The sequence below is a fragment of the Suricata suricatta genome, chromosome 8 (genome assembly GCF_006229205.1).
Source record: "Suricata suricatta isolate VVHF042 chromosome 8, meerkat_22Aug2017_6uvM2_HiC, whole genome shotgun sequence".
Taxonomy (NCBI): domain Eukaryota; kingdom Metazoa; phylum Chordata; class Mammalia; order Carnivora; family Herpestidae; genus Suricata; species Suricata suricatta.
Genome location: NC_043707.1, coordinates 17348186 through 17367861, shown reverse-complemented (window position 1 = coordinate 17367861; position 19676 = coordinate 17348186). Strand labels below are relative to the sequence as shown.

General features: G+C 45.6%; 1 protein-coding gene across 5 annotated transcripts in view; it reads right to left on the bottom strand.

The window, feature by feature from the left end:
* PRKCB (protein kinase C beta) overlaps positions 1-18001 on the bottom strand; it is a 302187-nt gene extending 284186 nt beyond the window's left edge. For 3 of the 5 annotated variants that reach the window (XM_029947101.1, XM_029947105.1, XM_029947103.1), the window contains exon 1: positions 7798-7924. In XM_029947101.1, coding sequence (XP_029802961.1) covers positions 7798-7909 — 112 coding nt within the window. In that variant the 5' untranslated portion in view covers positions 7910-7924. Of the gene's footprint in view, positions 1-7797; positions 7943-17979 lie in introns of those variants that run through there. The other 2 variants (XM_029947104.1, XM_029947100.1) reach the window with 2 other exon arrangements.
* Between the last annotated feature and the right edge of the window lie 1675 nt (positions 18002-19676).

Sequence of the window (19676 nt, the reverse complement as noted above, 5' to 3'; positions counted from 1 at the left end):
ACACTGACGGCATGGAGCCTGCTTGGGATTCTCTCTCTCCCTCTCTGCCCCTCCCCTGCTCAAACTCTTTCTCTCTCTCTCTCTCTCTCTCTCTCTCTCTTAAAAATAAATAACACATTTTTTAAAATTGTTAAAGCTTCTGCTTAGATGTAACATACACCACATTTGTTTACATTATGCTGGCCACCTGCCCCATGTGGCTAAGCCCTGCACCAGTGGAGCAGGAAAGCAAATCTATCCTGTAAGTAGACCCTGTAAGTCATGTAGCAGTGAGCAGGGACATACCATCCCCTCACAAGGAGAAAGCAAACAACTGATCAGTAACATAATCTGCCACAATGACCTTGAGCAGTAACCTCACTTCTATTTCTCCATCTGTGAGATGAGAATACCTACATCAGAGTCAAGATCAATAAACACGAGTTCCTTTCCCCTTTCCCACCTTCCGAAATCCATCCAAGGCAGCTCAAACCAAACTCAGAAAGACGTTGGTAGACCAGCTGTGTTCTGGCATCTGGTCCAAGACCTGGAACCAGCTGTAAGCCAACCCACGTGGACTTGGTACTAGATGGGGTGCACCCCCCCACCTCCAAGCCAGCCATGCTCCCTTCTGTGTCCCCCATATCACCAGTTTGTAGAAGTCATGTTGGACAAACTCCAGTTCTAGAACCAAAAAGAAAAGAGGGGAAATGGGTCCATTAGCCGACATCATAGCATTAGCGTAGTGGTAAGGACACATATTTTGGCTCACCACGTGACCTTGAACACGTTGGAAAACCAAACCTCAGCTTCTTGGTAATAAAATAGGGACAAGAAGCTATTTAAGTCATTGGTTACTATGAAAATTAAGTGAGGTAATTCCTGTGCATAGCTTTTTACGGTGCCTGGCCCAAATAAATGCTCAATAAATAGAAAGTCTTATTAATGCTGGTACCAGTCCCAGAGTATAGATGTTCAAGTATTTCAAATCAGTGTTTGCCATCCAGCACAGGGGAGTGCTTGCTTATAGGAGCTGTGAAAGTCTGAGTTCAGTTTTTGTTCCCGTTCTATAATATGGGACAGTGCACTGTTCCCTATAAATCCCACAGCGATGCCCTGACCATGCCTCTGACTATAAAGGATTTTCAATCCTTTTTGAAGGCTCTCAAAAAAATGAAAGACACAGAGGTCATTTCTGAAGGTGACAAATGGCATAGAACGTGGCAAAATCCGTTCCCTCTGCCTTCTGTTCACAGGGCATCTCAACCAAAGGCTGCTGTCTCTGTACAGACAGACACAAGGAGACCTGCAGAAACAGAGCCCCCCGGGAGATCTCCATTTCCGCTTCCTGGGGGCTGGATCCCCTGTTATATGCGTGGTGGATGTTTTTAGCAACAAGGCTTGTTCATCTCCCAGCCATATGACTTGTCACCAATTACTTGGAAAAGAATGAATAATTAAACAGACTTTTCTCCTGAGATACCAAATGGAAGTGTCTGGGTAACAGGGAAAGGTTACAGAAAATCGTCTTTCAGTGGCTCACAGCAGTTTGGTCTATTCCTAAGTGTGCTCAAGCTTTCCAAGCTTACCTATGACTGTACCAGTTGTGACCCTGAGTTAGTCACATAATCTCTCTGAGCCTTAGTGTTCTCATCTTTAAAGTGGGACTGATGGATTACTTAGAAGTAGTTATTGGGGCTTCAAGAGCTAAATCGGTATAGATGAGTCTATCATTCCTGACACTAGAGTGACACAGGACTCACGACCAGACAAACACAAACAACCTGGGAAGGACTGGTGTCCAAGAGACTGAGGTAAAAATTCTTACAAATTGATGGGGCTTTGGGGTGCTGGCGGGGTTTGGAGCCGACGGCCAAGAAAGAATTCTTGAAGATGTTTTTGGTGCAAAAAGGTGACTTTATTGAAGCACAGGGACGGGACACATGGGCAGAAAGAGCGGCACTGGGGTTGTGATGAGTAACTGAGTATATATCCTCAGGTTGGGAGGGGGTTAGGGAAAGAGTAAGTCTCTGAGGTATTTTGGCAGCAAGGTTTCCAGGATCTTTAGGGGCTAGTTGCTGTTAGGAAAACATCATTTTTATTAGTGTTTGGTAAAGCCTCAGGCATGAGACCCTTCAAATATATATCAGGAGGCCATAAGCTTGGAGTACGATTGCCAGCATATATTTTGGGGGAGTTGAGATAAAGGAGGTTTCCAAAGGTATTTTTATATGTTAAAGAGACTCCTGGGGAGGGAGGTGGGTCAGGATAATGTGAAACCAAAAGCCCCTTGTCCCTAGCATGGTGTCATCAGTGATGCAGCTGAGCTCCTGGAGAGAGGGCACTCTGCCTGTTTCAAGGACTTCTCAGTGGGCTGCAGGCAGTAAGGGAATTTAATTTTTCATTTGCCTTAGTTTCCCACATCACCATGGCAAGCACTTAAACCCCTTTCCTTTGTTCTTGGGTAGCCATGAGTGTCCGAGGAATGTCACATATATTCCACCTGTGAAGAGGGGGGTGCTGTTAGCTTGTACTTTGCCCTCAGCTTGCCCCACACTCCCTCATCACAAATCATTAAGAAAATATTTTTTTTAAAAGGGGAGGAGGTTGGTGGGGGACATTCATTGAAGATGAAATACAACTCTCCGGTAAATATGTAAAAAAAATGTTCAACCTCACTAGTAATTAAGACAATGCCTTGATAAAGCTAGATGCCATTTTTCTCCCATCAGATTGGCGGGAAATGTTACAGTCTGACATTATCACGATGTGGGCAGGAGGCAGTGAAAAGGAAACAAGCATTGCCCGCGGGGGCAGACGCGGGCCCAGCCACTTTGGAGAACACCTGGTGATAGCCATTAAAATCTGAATTGTGTAGACCCCATGGCCAAGCCATTCTACTGCTCAGTAACTAGAAAAATATTTGCATGTGTATGAGACATGCATAATTAGGATGCTTAATGGAGTAGGGTTTGTAATAGATGCCACCTCTAAAAAAAAAGATTTCAATGTTCATCAACAGGGTGGGAGAAAGTTGGTATCAAGAAATACTACAGAGTAGTTAAAAACGTGACAAGAGATTGCTCTTCAAGACACTGTGAAGTGAAAAGGCCAACTTGCAGGATGATGTCTGCTATATGACACCATTTAGCAAAACACACACACCACCTCTGCCATATAATCTGGAGGGATACAAACATGAACACAGAAAAGATTCTAAAAGCAGACACCAATGGTGACCTCTGGGGAAGGGAGAGAGGACCTTGAAGAGGAGGTCAAAAGAGCCAATTTCACCTTATTTATATTTAATTTACCTTGATGAGACTGCATTAGACATTTCTTACAAACTTAATTTTTCTTTTCCTTAAGCAAATTCTACAACCAATGTGGGGCTTGAACTCACGACCCCAAGATCAAGGGCCACGTGCTCCACCGACTGAACCAGGCAGGTGCCGCGTCTTATGAACCTTTTTTTTTTTTTTAACACAGGAGAACAACCTCACTGAATCATCCACAGTGCGTCACAAAATCTAGTAGACTCCAGAATCAACAGAAGCTATGCTTATGGGGATAAATATGGCCAAAATTATTACCACATGACTGAAGCTTCTGTCTCCCTGATGTTTTCTCTTTAACAGGAAACAGTGGCACACCTGGCTTTTTGCTCTTCTAAGAGCTAGAGACCTACAGGCTTAATCTCTTCCCAGGGGCGATAATTAGCATTTTTAATGCAGGCACTTTATAATCAATAGAGTTAACAACTGCTGCTCTTACCTACGGACACTTAGATGAGAAAAGAAGAAGTGATGCTTTAAGGCTGGAGACAGAGCCCGGGAAGGGGGTGGGTAATTTAGCCAGGTCGGAGGTCGGTGGTTCTGAACTCAGGAACTGGAGCTTGGAAGCTTGGAATACAAAGTCTAAAAGGCCCTGCCTTCCACAACCCTTCACATTCTGGGCTCAAGTTTAACTCTTCCAGAACTTTCATTCCACTCCATCTCAGCCAAGGGCAGAGTCTGTGCCGAGGGTAAAGGGTAAAGCTATCTCAATGGAGGAGAGTAACCGACCAACCCAGAGGCACCAGATGAAACAAAGTGACCACCGTAAGGGCCCATTCTGATCCACCCACGGTTTTGTGCATTAAGAGACCTCAGCAGTGTTAGTCATAAGAAATATCCCATCTCGACGAAGGGCTGGAGGAAGGGGACGAAGCCTGAACTTTGTTCTCCATCTAATCACATACATACACCACCACCCACCCCCCACCAAAAATAGGTTTCTGCTTTTTAAAAAAATCTATTAAGTTTTTCTCTTCCCCAGCACATGCCACTGTCCATAATGATCTCTTCTTTCTTTGTTTACTTACACATTTGTCTGCCTCCAACTACAATGTAAATTACATGAGGAGCAAGGACTTTCTCTGTTTTCCCTGTTACCGGCAAGCAGTAGGTGCTCAGTTAAATATTTTTAATCTGGAAGGTGGGGATACTTCCAGAAGTTCAACAAGAACCTTAACACACCTAGTACCTGAAGGCGAACTAGGTCACTGAGCAGAGGGTGACTAGGAAGAAAACTGGAAATGATTCTTTTGGAGAGGGCCACTTCTGTTCCTAAAGAAAGAGGCAAAAACATCCTAAGATTTTTTTGAGAATTCTTCTCTGGGCTCTGCGGATTGTTTAAACGTTACAAACTTCATGCGATTGGCACTACCAAGAAGAAAGGGAGACCCTTATTACAAATGTTCAAACCTTGACCTCAGTTTAGCTAAGGTTTTTACTCCATGTCCACAATGAGTGACAAAGCCAGTACAAAAATAAAGAGCAGTCACTTCCTCTTTTATGTTTAAAAAGAGAGAGAGAGAGAAAGAGAGGGGGGATCTTATTGAACTCTGAACTTCCTTTCTCATAACCACAACTTACTACTGACTTACTTTAGTACAATGATTGCCGAATAAATAATGAGCAGGCACCTCATTGGTGCTGACTGATAAAATTTTAGCCAAAATTCTGCCTGGAACACTGCTTACTCATTCCAACCTTTGAAAGGAGCCAATCCAGGGATTCCGATTAGAAGACAAAACTGAGCCAAGGCTACCATGAAACTTCGTGGCCACTGTGGCTCCACTCAAAGGGCAGACATTTTCCACACCAAAATGAAACTAAACCCAGACCAGCAGGTTTATTCTCAAGCACAAATCCACTGTTAGGTACCCTGGAGGAAGCTTGGATACTTGCTGCCACCTGAGTTTGGGCCTCAGGTCCTGCCATTTTCTTGCTCTGTGATGTGGCTTAACTTCTCTGGGCATCAGTTTTCCCATGTGAAACAAAAAGAAAGCTTTTGTTTCTCGTCGGGTCAAGCCGACTCCAACTGTACCCAACCTTCCTGTGGAGGACAAATACAACTCTGGACAATATTTTTAAAAGAGTAAGCAAAAGAAGTCAGATTCGGGAGAGCAGGGATGAAGTCTGGAAAAGGGGAATGGCCTAGCTTTTACCAGGAGAGCATGCCACTCAGCAGCAAGCAGTAGCTAAAACTGCAACACCAAACCCTAAGTCTTTCTGCCTTGTGGACCCAGAGGGCAGATTTCAGTCAACCACAGCTACTGGAAAGTAGGAAAGGAATCTAAGAACAGAGAGAGCCAAGAGGACCCCAAATGTGTATAAACTCTAGCCAAGGGTCTACTCAGAGAAGACTCAAAGGTAAAATAAACAGTCTTGACATCTGAGCTAATGTCCAAAAGACAGTTCATTGTCCAACCAAGACAATAGCTTACTAAGACAAAAATACCAACATCTTCAGACAAACACAACTCAATCCAGTGTCTACAACATTTACACGATGTCCAGGACACAATCTGAAGTCACTCGACTGACATAAGAGAAACCAGGAAAATAGGACCAATCTCAAGAGAAAAATATAATCAAACCAAAATACTAAGGTCGGAATAATTGCTAGTAGGCTGGGGCAATACTCTGAAATTATATGAGAGGCAAGGCATTCAGCTGCAAGGAACAGAAAACCCACCTTGCTGCAAAGGTTTATGCAGTTAAGAGAATTTACTACCTAACAGAACAAAATTTGCAGGGAGGGGACTGTATCAACGGTAGTTAATTCAGTGGTTCAATGACCTCATGAAGGACACAGATCGGGTCCTCTCCCCTCCAACACTGCCATTCATGGTGGGGCAGCCTTGTCCTTCATGGTCAAACAGTTACCACAGCTTCAAAGTACAACATGAGGTAGACAAACCCTTTGTCCAGCGTCCCCTTCCTTCTCGCTGTTACCTACCCGCTGTTGGGACCCTACCACAGCCTTCTTGAGACTAAGAGGGGAGATCCTGATGACACTTTGAGGATAGCAAAGAAATAACTGGGAGAATCCCAAGTGTTTGATGACCCTGATAAGCCTCAATCAGGCTAACCCTGGAATCACTCCCCTTCAGACAGTTTGTTAAGTATTCTGTTATTAACAACCAAAGCGCCCAGTCTGAGACAACCACCAGAACTGGGAAAATAGGAACATTTACCTCAAACAGAAGACAAGCATGAAAAACACAATGAAAATTTAAATTGCTGAACTCTGGCCAGCCACACGCTCTGAGTCAGAGTTTGCCTCGCTGTTTTTATTTAAAAGGGAGACTACCAGGGTGGCTGGCTGGCTTCGTCAGTGGAGTGTGATACCCTTGATCTTGGGGTCATGAGTTTGAGCCCCATGTTGGGTGTGGAGATTACTAAAAAAAGATAAATAAACTTAAAAGGGTAAAAAACTAAAAAATAAAAGGGAGATTAGCATGCATTAGAAAGATGTTGAAGCATGATAGCCCCAAAGTGAGACATTCTCCTTAGCAACCAGAAGAGTTAAAAGAAAACTGAAGAGAGTAAAAAAAAAAGAAGTAATTCCATGTTGTTCAATGTCTTATACAATTAAACTCTTTTGAGTAGCACCAGTAATATGCTGTAGATATTTTGCGAAAAATATAGCCCTGTGTTAATAACTCCCAAATCTCTACCTCCATCCCTGACTTCTCAATATTCCCAATGGCCTTTTGGAAACCTAGACCTGGATATACCACAGGTATCTCAAATTTAACACAGCCCATGCAGAATTCACTGTCTTCGCCCACAAGCCATCTCCCCATCTTGAATTTCCTACCACTATTCATGATTCCTGTATTCATCGAATACCCCAGAAAGAACTCCCTCAGTAGCTGACAATATTCACATGTTGTACTTCTGTGCTATGTGCCAGGCAAAGCCCTGCTCGGCCCCACACAAGCGTTACCATATTTGATCCTCACAACTCTATGAGGAAGGTACCATCCTTATCATCCACCCCCGTTTAAAAATGAAGGTGTGGGGGCACCTGGGCAGCTCAGTTGGTTAAGCGTCCAACTTTTGATTTCAGCTCCGGCCATTGATTTCAGCTTGTGAAATCAAACCCCGAGTCTCCCCAGTGTGGAGCCTGCTTAGGATTCTCTCTTTCCCCCTCTCTCTGCCAATCCCCCACTCATTCTCTCTCTCCCTCTCTCAAAGTAAATAAATAAAACTTAAAATTTTTTTAAATAAATAAATAAAATGAGAGTGCTAAGGACAGGAAATTTGCACAGCATTTGAATCTAGATCTTTCTCTTTTCTTTTTCCTACTTCACAAAGCAAATAGAAACCAATAGGCAAGAATTTCTCAACAGGCCTCTAAGCTTACTTTATTTCCAACCCATTTTCCCTTTTCTGTTCATTTTAACCCATGCCCCCCCCTTCTCTCCTCCACCTTCCCCGAAGATGCCCTCCAGGGTCCCCTGGACACTCTCTTGTCAACACTTACAGATGTTGGCCCCACCACCCTGAAGGGTCACGCTCACTTCTGACCCGGAGGACTTTCTCTCCCCTGCCTTCTGTCTGCTGCCTTCTAATCTTCTCTTCCTGAAGCCTGACATTCCTGGTGCTTCAACTGCTTCCTCCTAACATGTGTCCCTTCTCTCACACTTCCCCTCTCACCTCGCAGACTCGCTTCCTCATTCCCTCGCTGCTTTTACTTCCTCAAAACCCAGCCCAGACCTTGGGCCCCTTCTGTGCAGCCTGCCCAGTACCCTGAGAAGCAAGAGGCCGCCAGTGTCCCCACCCCAGCACAGTTACAACGCACACCACACTGCACTGTGCACGTTCGATCTCTGGGTCTTTCCTGGAGACTGGGGGCTGCCTGAGAGCAGACGCATGCCTGGTTTCCCTACATTTCCCCACACAGAAGGGTGACCAAATGTACCAGCTGAACCACACGATACTACTACTCCTTTTATGTTACTCTCCGCTGGGTGAATTTTGGAAAAGACAACACAGGGATGGAAGCCATGCTTCCTGTGCTCCCAACAAAGGCTGAGCAGGGCTCCTGGCAGAGTATGTGAACCACGAGCTCCAGACTCAGACAGCCTGGGCTTGTCACCCTCTTCAAATACTTCTTAGCTCAAGACCTAGGGCAAGTTCCTTAAGGTCCCTGAGCCCTAGATTCTTCAGGGAGTTAAAATGAGACTTAGCTTCTCAAGTGCTTTACAGGAGATCACGTGGGAGCATTCAGCTCAGTGCCTCAACAGATTAGAAGAGGTCCCCGGGAAGCATTATCATTCCCTAGACACGGCTGCCATTTGTGACCTCTTCCTTCCAAATGACACAGGACTTTGAGAGTTCTCAGCTCAGCGACAAAGACACAAGGAAATCAGCTGACCGTGGTCACATGACCACCCTAAGCCCTCAGACCAGAAGCCACTTTCTGAATTCCTTATTTGGGGCTATGAACACACACACACACACACACACACACACACACACACACACACAATCTACACAGATGCAAACTCCCTCACTGGGAAAACAAAACAAAACAAAACAAACAAAAAACCCACAACGTTTTAAGCACACATTTCTCCCACTAGGGAGTTTTCACATCCCATCAAATGTTGCCAGTCTTACCACTGCTGTGGCTCTGAGAAACGATCCTGGTCATGATCACACACAACCCAGAGCTGGCCCGACTGCTCTCACTCACCCTGCCCAGGACCTTCCCCACCACATGGCTCTCCCACCCTGAGCCCCTCACCTTTGCACAGAAGAACTCGGGTCTAACTCCAGTGGGCCTGAACTCATTCTGGGCTCTGCAGTTCTTAGGAAAATTCTTTAACCTCGCTAAGCTTGTTTCCCCCTCTGTGAACGGGAACAATCCTAGCAAGTCTTAGTGGAAGGTGAAGCTCCAAAGGGATACAGTCTGCAATATGTCCAGCTCATTGCAAGCCGGCAGATGACACCAGCTGTCTTGCCTCCCTTCCCCATCACACTCACCCCTACATTCCTTTTATACCATCCTGACCTGAACTCTAGGTTTGAGTCATGACTCTATGTAACTCTGGAAATTTTTTCTTAATGGAAATATAACAGGAGCAAACTTCTTGGGCTGTTGTAGTAATTAAATGAGTTAATGTACAGGGGCGCCTGGGTGGCTCAGTCCGTTAAGCGACTGACTCCTGGTTTTGGCTCAGGTCATGATCTCAGGGTTCGTGGGTTCGAGCCCCATGTCAGGCTCCACACTGGACAGCATGGAGCCTGCTTGATATTTTCTCTCTCTCCCTGTCTCTGACCTTTCGCCACTTGTGCTGTCTGTCTGAAATTTTTTTTAAAAATTTAAAAAACTTTTAAAATAAATAAATAAATGAGTTAATATATAAAAAGCACTTAGAACAGCACCCAGCATGTAGTACATAGTCAATAAACATCAGCTCAAGCCAGCCACATTCTAAAGCCTTATTTGAAGATGTCCAGGAAATAGCTCATCTCCCAGATACAAGAACCCCCCCCCCACCCTTGGGATTACAGAAGAACATACACATTCACACAAGCAGGAACAGGTCTAGCCCTGATTTCATTTTTTCCCTTGCACTTGACTTTTTTGTCCCATCTAGAGCACCCTGGGGCCCTTGGGCATCAAATTAGAGAAGGTCCAAAGGGAAAAACAATGAGACCAGCTGTCATTTGGGCCCTCTCCTATCAGGAACCCCAGAGAATATAAACACATACTGACCTCAGCCCTTGGAAATCCCAGCTGGAAGCAGCACTCAGCAGACAGCCACCCCGGGGATGCAGGGATACAACGCCCCTCCTCGCGTGCACGCTCTTCCCACATCTCCCGGAAGCTCTGTGCAAACCTTAAACACCTCCTCCTCCCTCCCTCTGTGCTGATTCTGTTCATAGAACACTTCTCTCTCAGCCCACAGTATCCCCCAGGATAATCGGCTCCTTCTCTCTGCAGGAGCGGGGCAGCTCTGTGCTAGTACTGGACACAGTACTCAGACAGGTTAGACAGTTCCACCAAACCCTACAACTCCATTTTCAAAACCTCCTATCCTATACTTAGAATTCTATTTGGAAAAATAACTCTCATCAGTGATATGTGAAAGCTTAAAGATAGTGATCAAAATAATCTTGGGATATTGTGACGGAGTGAAAATACAACCTCTAATTATAAAGAATTCCAAATAATGCATTTATATCCTCTCTATAAAGAAATAAAACCTCAACAGTCCGTGGGCCAATTTCATGAACCTCTAGGGCCTCTGCTTTATACTGTTGTCAGTGACCTTTACCCATAGTGGGAAATACTTCACATTTGACCCAGTTCACACGTGCCTCTGTACATACGCCTGAAATAAAAGTTTTATGCAGCAATACTTATGCTCCCTGAGTATTATCCATTCTGATGGTTTTCATTCTATTTGTTCTTGGTGTTCATGACCTGCTAAATTGATTTCATGACCTTAATGAGTGATGATCCAGTTAAAAAGTACACTTAGAGAAATTCAAGAAAACTCAGCCCTGAGTGGAGCTGCAATAAGGTGTAAGGGTCAAGGGCAACACGGCACTGAAATCACAGAGTCCAAACTGAAGAAACAGGTTGGAAGATAGGGTACAGGGGAAGGCAGGGCAATTATGTGGATGCCCAATCTCCTTCCTAGGAGCTGGTGACCATGGGCAAGCCACTCCCATGCCCCTGGGCTTACATGGATTAAGACTCTCTGTAAATAATACTGGTGCTGGCAAGACATGGTCTCTGAACCTAGACACCAACTAAATCAGTTCTGTGAAAGGGCCAGTGAAACCCCATAGGCTTACTAATGGTCAAGAAGGTACAGTTTAGAACTAACTTTTTTTGCAACTAACTAACTGTCTTTGCAAAAAGACACCTGAAAACATGGAATGGATGCTCCCCTCACCCCCCAAGGGGCAAGACGCTCCTTCCTCCAACAGCTGGGAGTGTGAAGGCTAATGCTCACAGGTGCATCCTCCCTCCCCAAGGTCATGCCGCCTTCCCAAGAGCAGCCTTCAGCCAATGTCTCCTTGGTGTTGGTCCCCATCATCCCACTTCTTTCCTTTTTTAGTTTATTTATTTATTTTTAGAGAGAGAGAAAGGAAGAAAGAGCATGGGAGGGACAGAGAGAGAGAGAGAGAGAGAGAGAGAGAGAGAGAAACCCAAGCAGACTCAGCACAGACCCCAATGCGGGGCTTCAACCCACAAATTGTGAGATCATGACCTGAGCCTAAATCAAGAGTCAGGAACTTAACCAACTGAGCCACCCAAGTGCCCCCTAACCATCGTCCCACTTCTGAAGGGCCGTCCCAGCCCCAGCCATGGATTGGCTTTGGTCTCTATGACGACGACTGCACCAAAGTGCAACCAGCCTCTTTCCCTGCCTCCCTCAATCCCTCATGCATGTCATGCCCCAAACTGGATTCTCCAATAAGCCACCTGCGTGCTGATCTTCATCTTTTAAGACAAAGCAGCAATGACATTGGCCAAAGTCACAGGAGGAAATTTAAGTGAAAATGCTGACTTCAGGACATTTTTCCAAGAACGAACATTTTTTTCCAGAACTAACACTTAATGAGCAATCACATGTTTTTGCATACCACGTCTCATTCAATCCACATGGTGTCCTAGGAGGTAGGTTCTAGATCCTCACCTTCATTCCACAGATGAGACACCAAACATGAAAGAGGCTAAGAAAGGACTCCACTTGTGCCCAGGACCCCACATGTGCTCAGCAGAGGAGCTGACGTCTGACCCCACGCCCTTGACCTCATCCCATCCCCCACAGCTCTATAATCACACTCACCACACTGGATCACACAAATTCACTCTCCTATCTGTCTCTTTGAGGATCTCCCCCCATCCCCACACTGCAAGGGCCAGAACCTCATGTTCCAAATCTCAAGCTCTTGGTGCAGCACCAAGTACAAGGCAGGACCTGGATGGTAGTGATGATAGTAACGGTGGTAGTATTCAGTGGATGGTAGTGTTATTCAGTAGTGATGGTGGTTAACAATCAGTAGTGATAACAGTAGTAACGGTAGTAATGGTAGTAGTGTTCAGTAGTGATGGTGGGAGTAATGGTGGGAGTAATCAGTGGTAATGGTGGGAGTATTCAGTGGTAATGGTGGTAGTGATGATGGAATTATTCAGTAGTAATGGTGGTAGTATTCAGCGGTAATGGTGATAGTAATGGCAAGAGTATTCAGTGGTAATGGTGAGAGTAATGGCAGGAGTATTCAGTGGTAATGGTGAGAGTATTCAGTGTTTCCTGTGTGCCAAGCCCTGCACTGAGCCCTTCAGACAACAATGTATCATTTGGCCCTGCCTCTTCCCTATGAGGTAGGTCCTCTTGTTAGGAGCAAGCAGTAAGCACTCACTTGGGACCTGCCTGAGAAGCCAGGACAGCTCACCAGACGCACACTGTATGGGGGCACATTTTATAGAGCTAAGCAGTCACGAGGGCCTGAAATTGGTCTGGTAGTTTCCCCAAAATGCCACCCATACTTTGCAGCTTCTCCCAGCAAGAGGAAGAGTCTATTCTCTCCTTTATTTCCTCCTTTAATTCGGAGATGAGATTGTGGCTTGATTTCACTGACAGAATATGTCACAAGTGACACTGCACAAGCTCCAAGCCGAGGCTTCAAGAAGCCCTCCAGCTGCTGCCTCGTGCATGGGGAACACACTCACCACCGTGAGACCAAGCGCAGCCTCCTGGAAGATGAGAGACCACTGGAGAAAGGCCCTGGGGTCACAGGCCCCTCAGCCGTGGCCCCAGATGTGTGAGCCCAGCCAGGAACCACCAACCCCTGTCCTGAGCAGAAGGGTCACATAGCTGAGCCCAGCCCAAATCACTGACCCACAGAAAGAAGAGCTAAATAAAATTGTAGTTAAAAGGTTTGGGCTAAGTTAAGTGCTACGGTTTGAGGTGGTTTGTAACACACATCAGGTAATGGGTTTGTTGGGTGTCCAAATATCCAAAAGGAGCACCACCAAAGGATTCACCTTGAGGAGAGATGACAAACAAGCAAAAGAAAAGAATATAGAAGTGTTTAAGACATCCACCGGCAACAGGAGAGCCAAGAATTCTGACCAGCTGGCAAACTACAACGTCTGACAAGCACCAGACTGTTCTAATACCTCCAAACAAGAAGTGTGCTTCTTCATTTCATACTTCGCAGCAAAGCAGACCAGGCTCTCCCCCAAACATACCCCCATATGTTTGATAAGATAAAGACGTCTAGAGTTTCACATCTGCTTTTACTGAAGTCCAGTGAGAGATCAAATTGGATCCATCATCCCAAAGGAAAAGGAAAACATGGCTGTGGGGACCAGAGCAGGGCTTGCTATGTTCACCGACATGTTTTCCCACTAGACAGAGCTGGCTGACATGTGCCAGGGCCCCTTGCATTGACACAGCCCTGTGCCAACAGAAGGTGAGCAGAAGTGACATATGTCCCTTCCAGGCTGGGGCGGTTAGGAAATGAATGTGCTTTTGGTGGCTCAGCTGGCTGAGCCTCTGACTTCGGCTCAGGTCACAATCTCACTGTTGGTGAGTTAAAGCCCCGCATCCAGCTTTGCGCTGATGGTGTGGGGCCTGCTTGGGATTCTGTCCTCCTTCTCTCTGACCCTGCCCCGCTTGTGCTCTCACTCTCTCTCTCTCAAAATGAACTTTAAAAAATAAACATTAAGAAATTATTTTTAAAAAATGAGTATGCTTTCTCATGTTCTCTCCCCATCCACGGTGCCAACGGAGAGAAAGCTGGAGTCCTGAACAAGTGCATGGAAAACTGCCTGACCAGGATCACCCACAATGGTCTGCGCCATGAGAAAGAAAGAAATCCCTTTTGGTTAAGCCACAGAGACTTTAACAGATTCTGGTGTAAAAGACTTTTACACCAGCTTTAACAGAGTCTTACAAATACCTTAACCAGCAGAGACGTTTTGGGTTTTTTAAATATATTTGAATGTTTCTATTTATTTTTGAGAGAGAGAAAGACAGAGCATGAGTCGGGGAGGAACAGAGAGAAAGAGGGAGACACAGAATCCAAAGCAGGCTCTAGGCTCTGAGCTGTCAGCACGGAGATTGTTGCAGGGCTCGAACCCATGAACCTAGAGATCATGACCTGAGCCAAAGTCAGATGCTTAACCAACCAACCATTATAAGTGTTTTTAAAAGCAAGCCCTAGAGGCGCCTGTGCGGCTCAGTCGGTTAAGTGGCCCATTTTGGCTCAGGTCCTGATCTCATGGTTCCTGGGTTGGAGCCCCTCATCAGGCTCTGTGCTGACAGCTCAGAGCCTGGAGCCTGTCTTTGGATTCTGTGTCTCCCTCTCTCTCTGACCCTCCCCTGCTCACACTGTGTGTGTCTCTCTCTCAAAAATAGGTTTAAAGCATTAAAAAAAAAAAGCAAGCCCAAAAAACAGTTTATGAGCTCCAAGTTTTCTGGGTATTAACAGAACTAAATTATTTGATAGGAAGACTATCAGAACGCCCTGGCTTCCTGGTTCTGCAGTTTGCACCCAATGGGTAACATTGAAATAAGGAGCAGATGTCCCCCCAAGAAGACAAACGACACCATCCCTCACTGACTGACTCCAGAAGGTGCTTGTCTCCCATACAGATTTCACTTCTGTGTGTACAACTAAAAAAGTCTCAACTAATATTTTTGAGGTTCAGCCTCAGTGATTTACACTTGCTTTTTTAAATGTTCTACTAAGGGGCACCCGGGTGGCCCAGTCAGTTAAGCATCCGACTTGGGCTCAGGTCATGATCTCACAGTCGGTGGGTTCCAGCCCCGTGTCGAGCTCTGTGCTGACGGCTCGAAGCCTGGAGCCTGCTTCGGATTCTGTGTCTCCCTCTCTCTCTCTCTCTCTGCCCCTCCTTCGCTCATACTCTGTCTCTCTCTAAAATAAATAAACACTAAAGAATAATAATAAAATAAATGTTCTACTAAAATATAGTGACATAAAAGTGTGGATAAGTATACAGCTCAAAGAACTGTCATGATCTGAACACATCTATGTAACCAGCACCCAGATAAAGAAGTAAAACGTTGGTGGCATCCCAGAAGCCTCTCTCAGTGATGACCCCCAGGGTAATGACTGTCCTACCCTCCATCCCTTCTAATCACTTTCACCGGCTCCTGAACGTGAAGTGGATGGGATCACACAGAAGGTACTGGGCCTGGCGTTTTCAGCCTAGGAGAGTCATCCGTGCTAAATGGAGATGTGGTCAGTTCCTGCTCGTTGCAGTACGATATTCCATGGTATGGCCAACACTGTGCTGAGGGCCAACTGAGGTGGCTTCCAGCAGATGTTATGTCAGAGGACCTTCTTTTCACTCCAGCCCACCAGGGTCTGTGATGAACAAAGGCAGGAACTTCAGTGGAGGGACTATTCATCTTCACGGAGAAACACAGACAAAGCAGGAGGCTGTGCCCTAAGTTAGCAGCATTCACAAACTTTTGAAAATCACTACCCAACCGGCTCTAAGAAAATCACTACCCAACCGGCTCTAAGAAGGGCAATTTGGGGCGGAGTTCAAACAAAAATGATCAGAGCCTGTATACTAGAAAGTGATACAGTTCTCATAAAAATCACAGATCAAACCATAGAAAACTAGCACCAAAATCCAAATCACATGACTCCCTCTTACAGTCATTTCTCCCCTATACCATTCGTTCAGTCAACAGGTATTTATTGAGCACATCCTATGAGCCAGGTCTGGAGCTGGGTACTTCAGAAAGAACAGGAAATGAGACAGATGAGGCCCCTACTCTCACAAAACTGACACTCTGGTGGCACAGACTAAACACTCAAACTAATATACAATTAGAAAATGGAAAGTTGACAGGGGTTATACAATTGTACAAGGGGGACCTGGTTTGGAAAATCAGGGAAGGCTTCTCTGAAGAAGTGACACTGAGCTAAGTTCTGAAGGAAGAGTAGGAGGCAAACTGGAAAGAGGAGAGGAAAGACCAATTGAGGCTGAAAACAGAGCATGTGCAAATGCCCTGGGGTAGACAGGAGTGTATTGTGATTGAAGAAGATCAGTTGGGTCTTTACCGAAAAAGTGAAAAGTGAGTAAGAGGGAGATACAAGCAAGGTTCATGAGGACCCAGCACAGACAAGGACTTGTAACTCATAGGAAAGACTCTGGACTTAATCCTGGGAAGAACAGAAAAGCCAGCCATCAAAAGAGGTGTATCTGGAGCACCTGGGTGGCTCAGCCAGTCAAGTGTTTGACTCTGGATTTCAGCTCAGGTCATGATCTCACGGTTCAGGAAATCGAGCCCCACATCGAGCTCTGTGCTAACAGCGCAAAGCCTGCTTGGGGTTCTCTCTCTCCCTTCCTCTCTGCCCCTTTCATGCTCATGTGCATGAGTGCATGCTCTCTTGCTCTCTCTCTCTCTCTTAAAAATAAATAAATTTTAAAAAAACGGGGCGCCTCGGTGGCTCAGTCAGTTGAGCATCCGACTTCAGCTCAGGTCATAATCTTGCAGTCCATGGGTTCCAGCCCTGTGTCGGGATCTATGCTGACATCTCAGAGCCTGGAGCCTGCTTCGGATCCTGTGTCTCCCTCTCTCTCTGCCCCACCTCGCTCGCTCTCTGTCTCTGTCTCTCAAAATAAAATAAAGACATAAAAGAAAATTTAAAAAGAAGAAGAAAATTGTTTTAAAAAAAAAAAGATGAGTATCTAACTGAAATACAATGTCCCTCACTACACTAGATGCCAGTCTTCCTTTCCCATGTGCACTATTTCGCCCAGATAGAATTATCAATACTCCCAAGCATACATTTTGCCACACACATAAAAACAACCCAGATAACAATCGAAATTGTCATTTGCAGCAACGCCAAAATCCTTAATAATGACCCCCACGTTAGGGAGGGAAAGAAGATCTTCAAAACACGGTTAGCTCCTAAAAATCACCCGAGCGCACCCTCACAAGAGACAGTGCTGCAGGCTTCACCCTCCACCTTCACCCACATTATTTGGCAGCTTCTTCTTCAACCCAAAAGAGCACGTAAACATTCCATCTGGAGGATGAAGGGAACTCAAAATTTAAAAAGTGAAATGGTCAGAAATCTATTTAAAGTTGAAATGCCATCAACACGTTTTCAAAATGAAGACAGCAGATGGGACCGTCACAGATCTCAATTCGGCTTCTGAGGTTTCCCACAAATTAAAGCGTCCAAACCCAGGCAACTGTTGCATAGAAAACACTGTTGCTCACCCGTGTGCCTGTCACAGCTCTGACCCCAGCTTGGAGTTTCTCGCTCAGAAACATTGTAAATTGCACCTGCACCTAATACTATTGCCCACAGTGTGTAAACACGTTCTTCTTGCATCAAGTCCTTGACTCAGGATCATTGTTCTTGCCTCCCCGACAGGATAATAGAGTCGGTAAGGACAAGACGGGGCTGGGCCCCAAGAATAAATGCAAATAGTTGCCATTTATCAAGCACTCAGTGTCTGTCAGGCAAGGCACTAAAGAATTGCTGGACCTGTGCCCTATAAATAAGATACTATTGTTTCCTTTAACCTCTAAAGAAACAGAAGCTCAAAGAGTTTAAGGAAATATGTTCATCCGCCCTGTAACAAGAAAGCCAAGATTGGAGGCAATGCCTTTCAGTTTCCAAAGCACAAACTCCTCACCACCCATGCAGCACGGGCTCCACTAACACGTGGTGGATAAGTGACAGCAGCCAGGAGGGCGAAGGCAGTGGGAGGATTCCTTTCAGAGGAAAAATCATTTCCACGGCCCTCTCCGCCTAAGGATGCAGGGAAGAGAGATATCCCTATTGTTAGAACCATAAAAATAACCCAGTAACCACCTCCCAAAATAGAGCAATCAACAATATGACTGACGCGAAAATCCAAACGTCTCTTTACAACGTGAAAAATAGCAACAGCCCCTCGATGCTCTGGTGACACCCCCGACAGCCGCTAAATGGTCATTTCAGTTTCACTTATCTGTCCTCCAACCCCACAGGCCTGGAATTTCACGATCTCAGCCATGGCAATGACTGTTTCAAATGCACTTCATGCTCCTCTTTCTCAAACGTGTAGCCACTCCCCTCACCCTCACCCATCCTGCTTTAGAACAATGGCAGCAAGCACCTCCTAGTCACTATCCTGCCTTTGCAAGGTCCAAACCCTCCTATATGACCTTGATTTCCAAGCACCGCCCCCCCAACACATCCTCCTTCCCGTCCCCTGCATGCATCCTGTTCTCTCCTTCGTGTGTCTCAACTTGAGTTGTCCTCTGCCTGAAACACCCTTCCTGGCCCCCAGCCTCTTGTCAATCTGGGAACTCCCCACTCCTGCTGTAAGATTGTTCCCAAATGTTACCTCCTCTGTGGAATCTTCTCCACACCTCCCAGGAGTAAGGATGTCATCCCTCTTCTCATTCATGTGGCGGAACTAACTGGCCATGTGCTGTTCTCCTCACAAATGACCAGGAAGACCGTCGAGGGCAAGGACAGATTCCTCTTCAAGGCCCATGCTGCAATTGGGCATTTCACAATGTACTTCTTCTAAGTTATTTATTAACTGCTATGCATCTTCCACTATGTAAATTCCATGAGAGCAGGGACTCTGTCTAGTTCACTGATCTAGTTCCAGGGCCTAAAATGGTACCTGAAACATGGTAGGCACTCACCATGGATAGATAGAAAAATGGCTGAGTAGAGAGATGAACGGGTTAGTACATGGGTTGGTGGATAGATGGATGGAGAGATAGATTGTTGGATCAAGCCAAATCAGGTTTCACCAGTCCAGGGTCGTAGAGTCATGGCGACAGAGCAGGATTTGAAATCAGGTCTGTCTGATGTTTGAGCCTATCCTCTCAATTCAATTTATATATACTGCCTATCTAGAAACCCAAAGTCTGGTCACTGGACAGTGGCACGATAAAAGAAGAGTCTAGAATTCCCGCCCTTCACCTAGGAACATGGCTATTATTGAGCTAAATTAATTTCCATCTACTTAGTAAATGCCAAGACTCAACAGGAAGGCATCTGGTCTCAGTTCCCCTTCTGACTCAATAGGGCAATGTTCTCTGTGTGGGCTGAGGGAAAAGGAGACATCCAGGAGATACAAACAAGCAGGACAGAAGACAATAAAAAGTAACAGCAACAACACCAATAGTAATATTAAAAGATTGATACTCCTGAATAAAAGCTACCATCTCTTCCAAACCCTGCTGGAGCCTGAAGTTGTGATGTCTTTCAATTCTCTGCTACATCGAGCTTTCTTCCAACACCAACTATTTCCAGGAAAGACAATGATGCTCCTCTATTCACAGGAAGGAATTGCCAGTATGAAATTAGACCCAGAGGTGACATAGGACA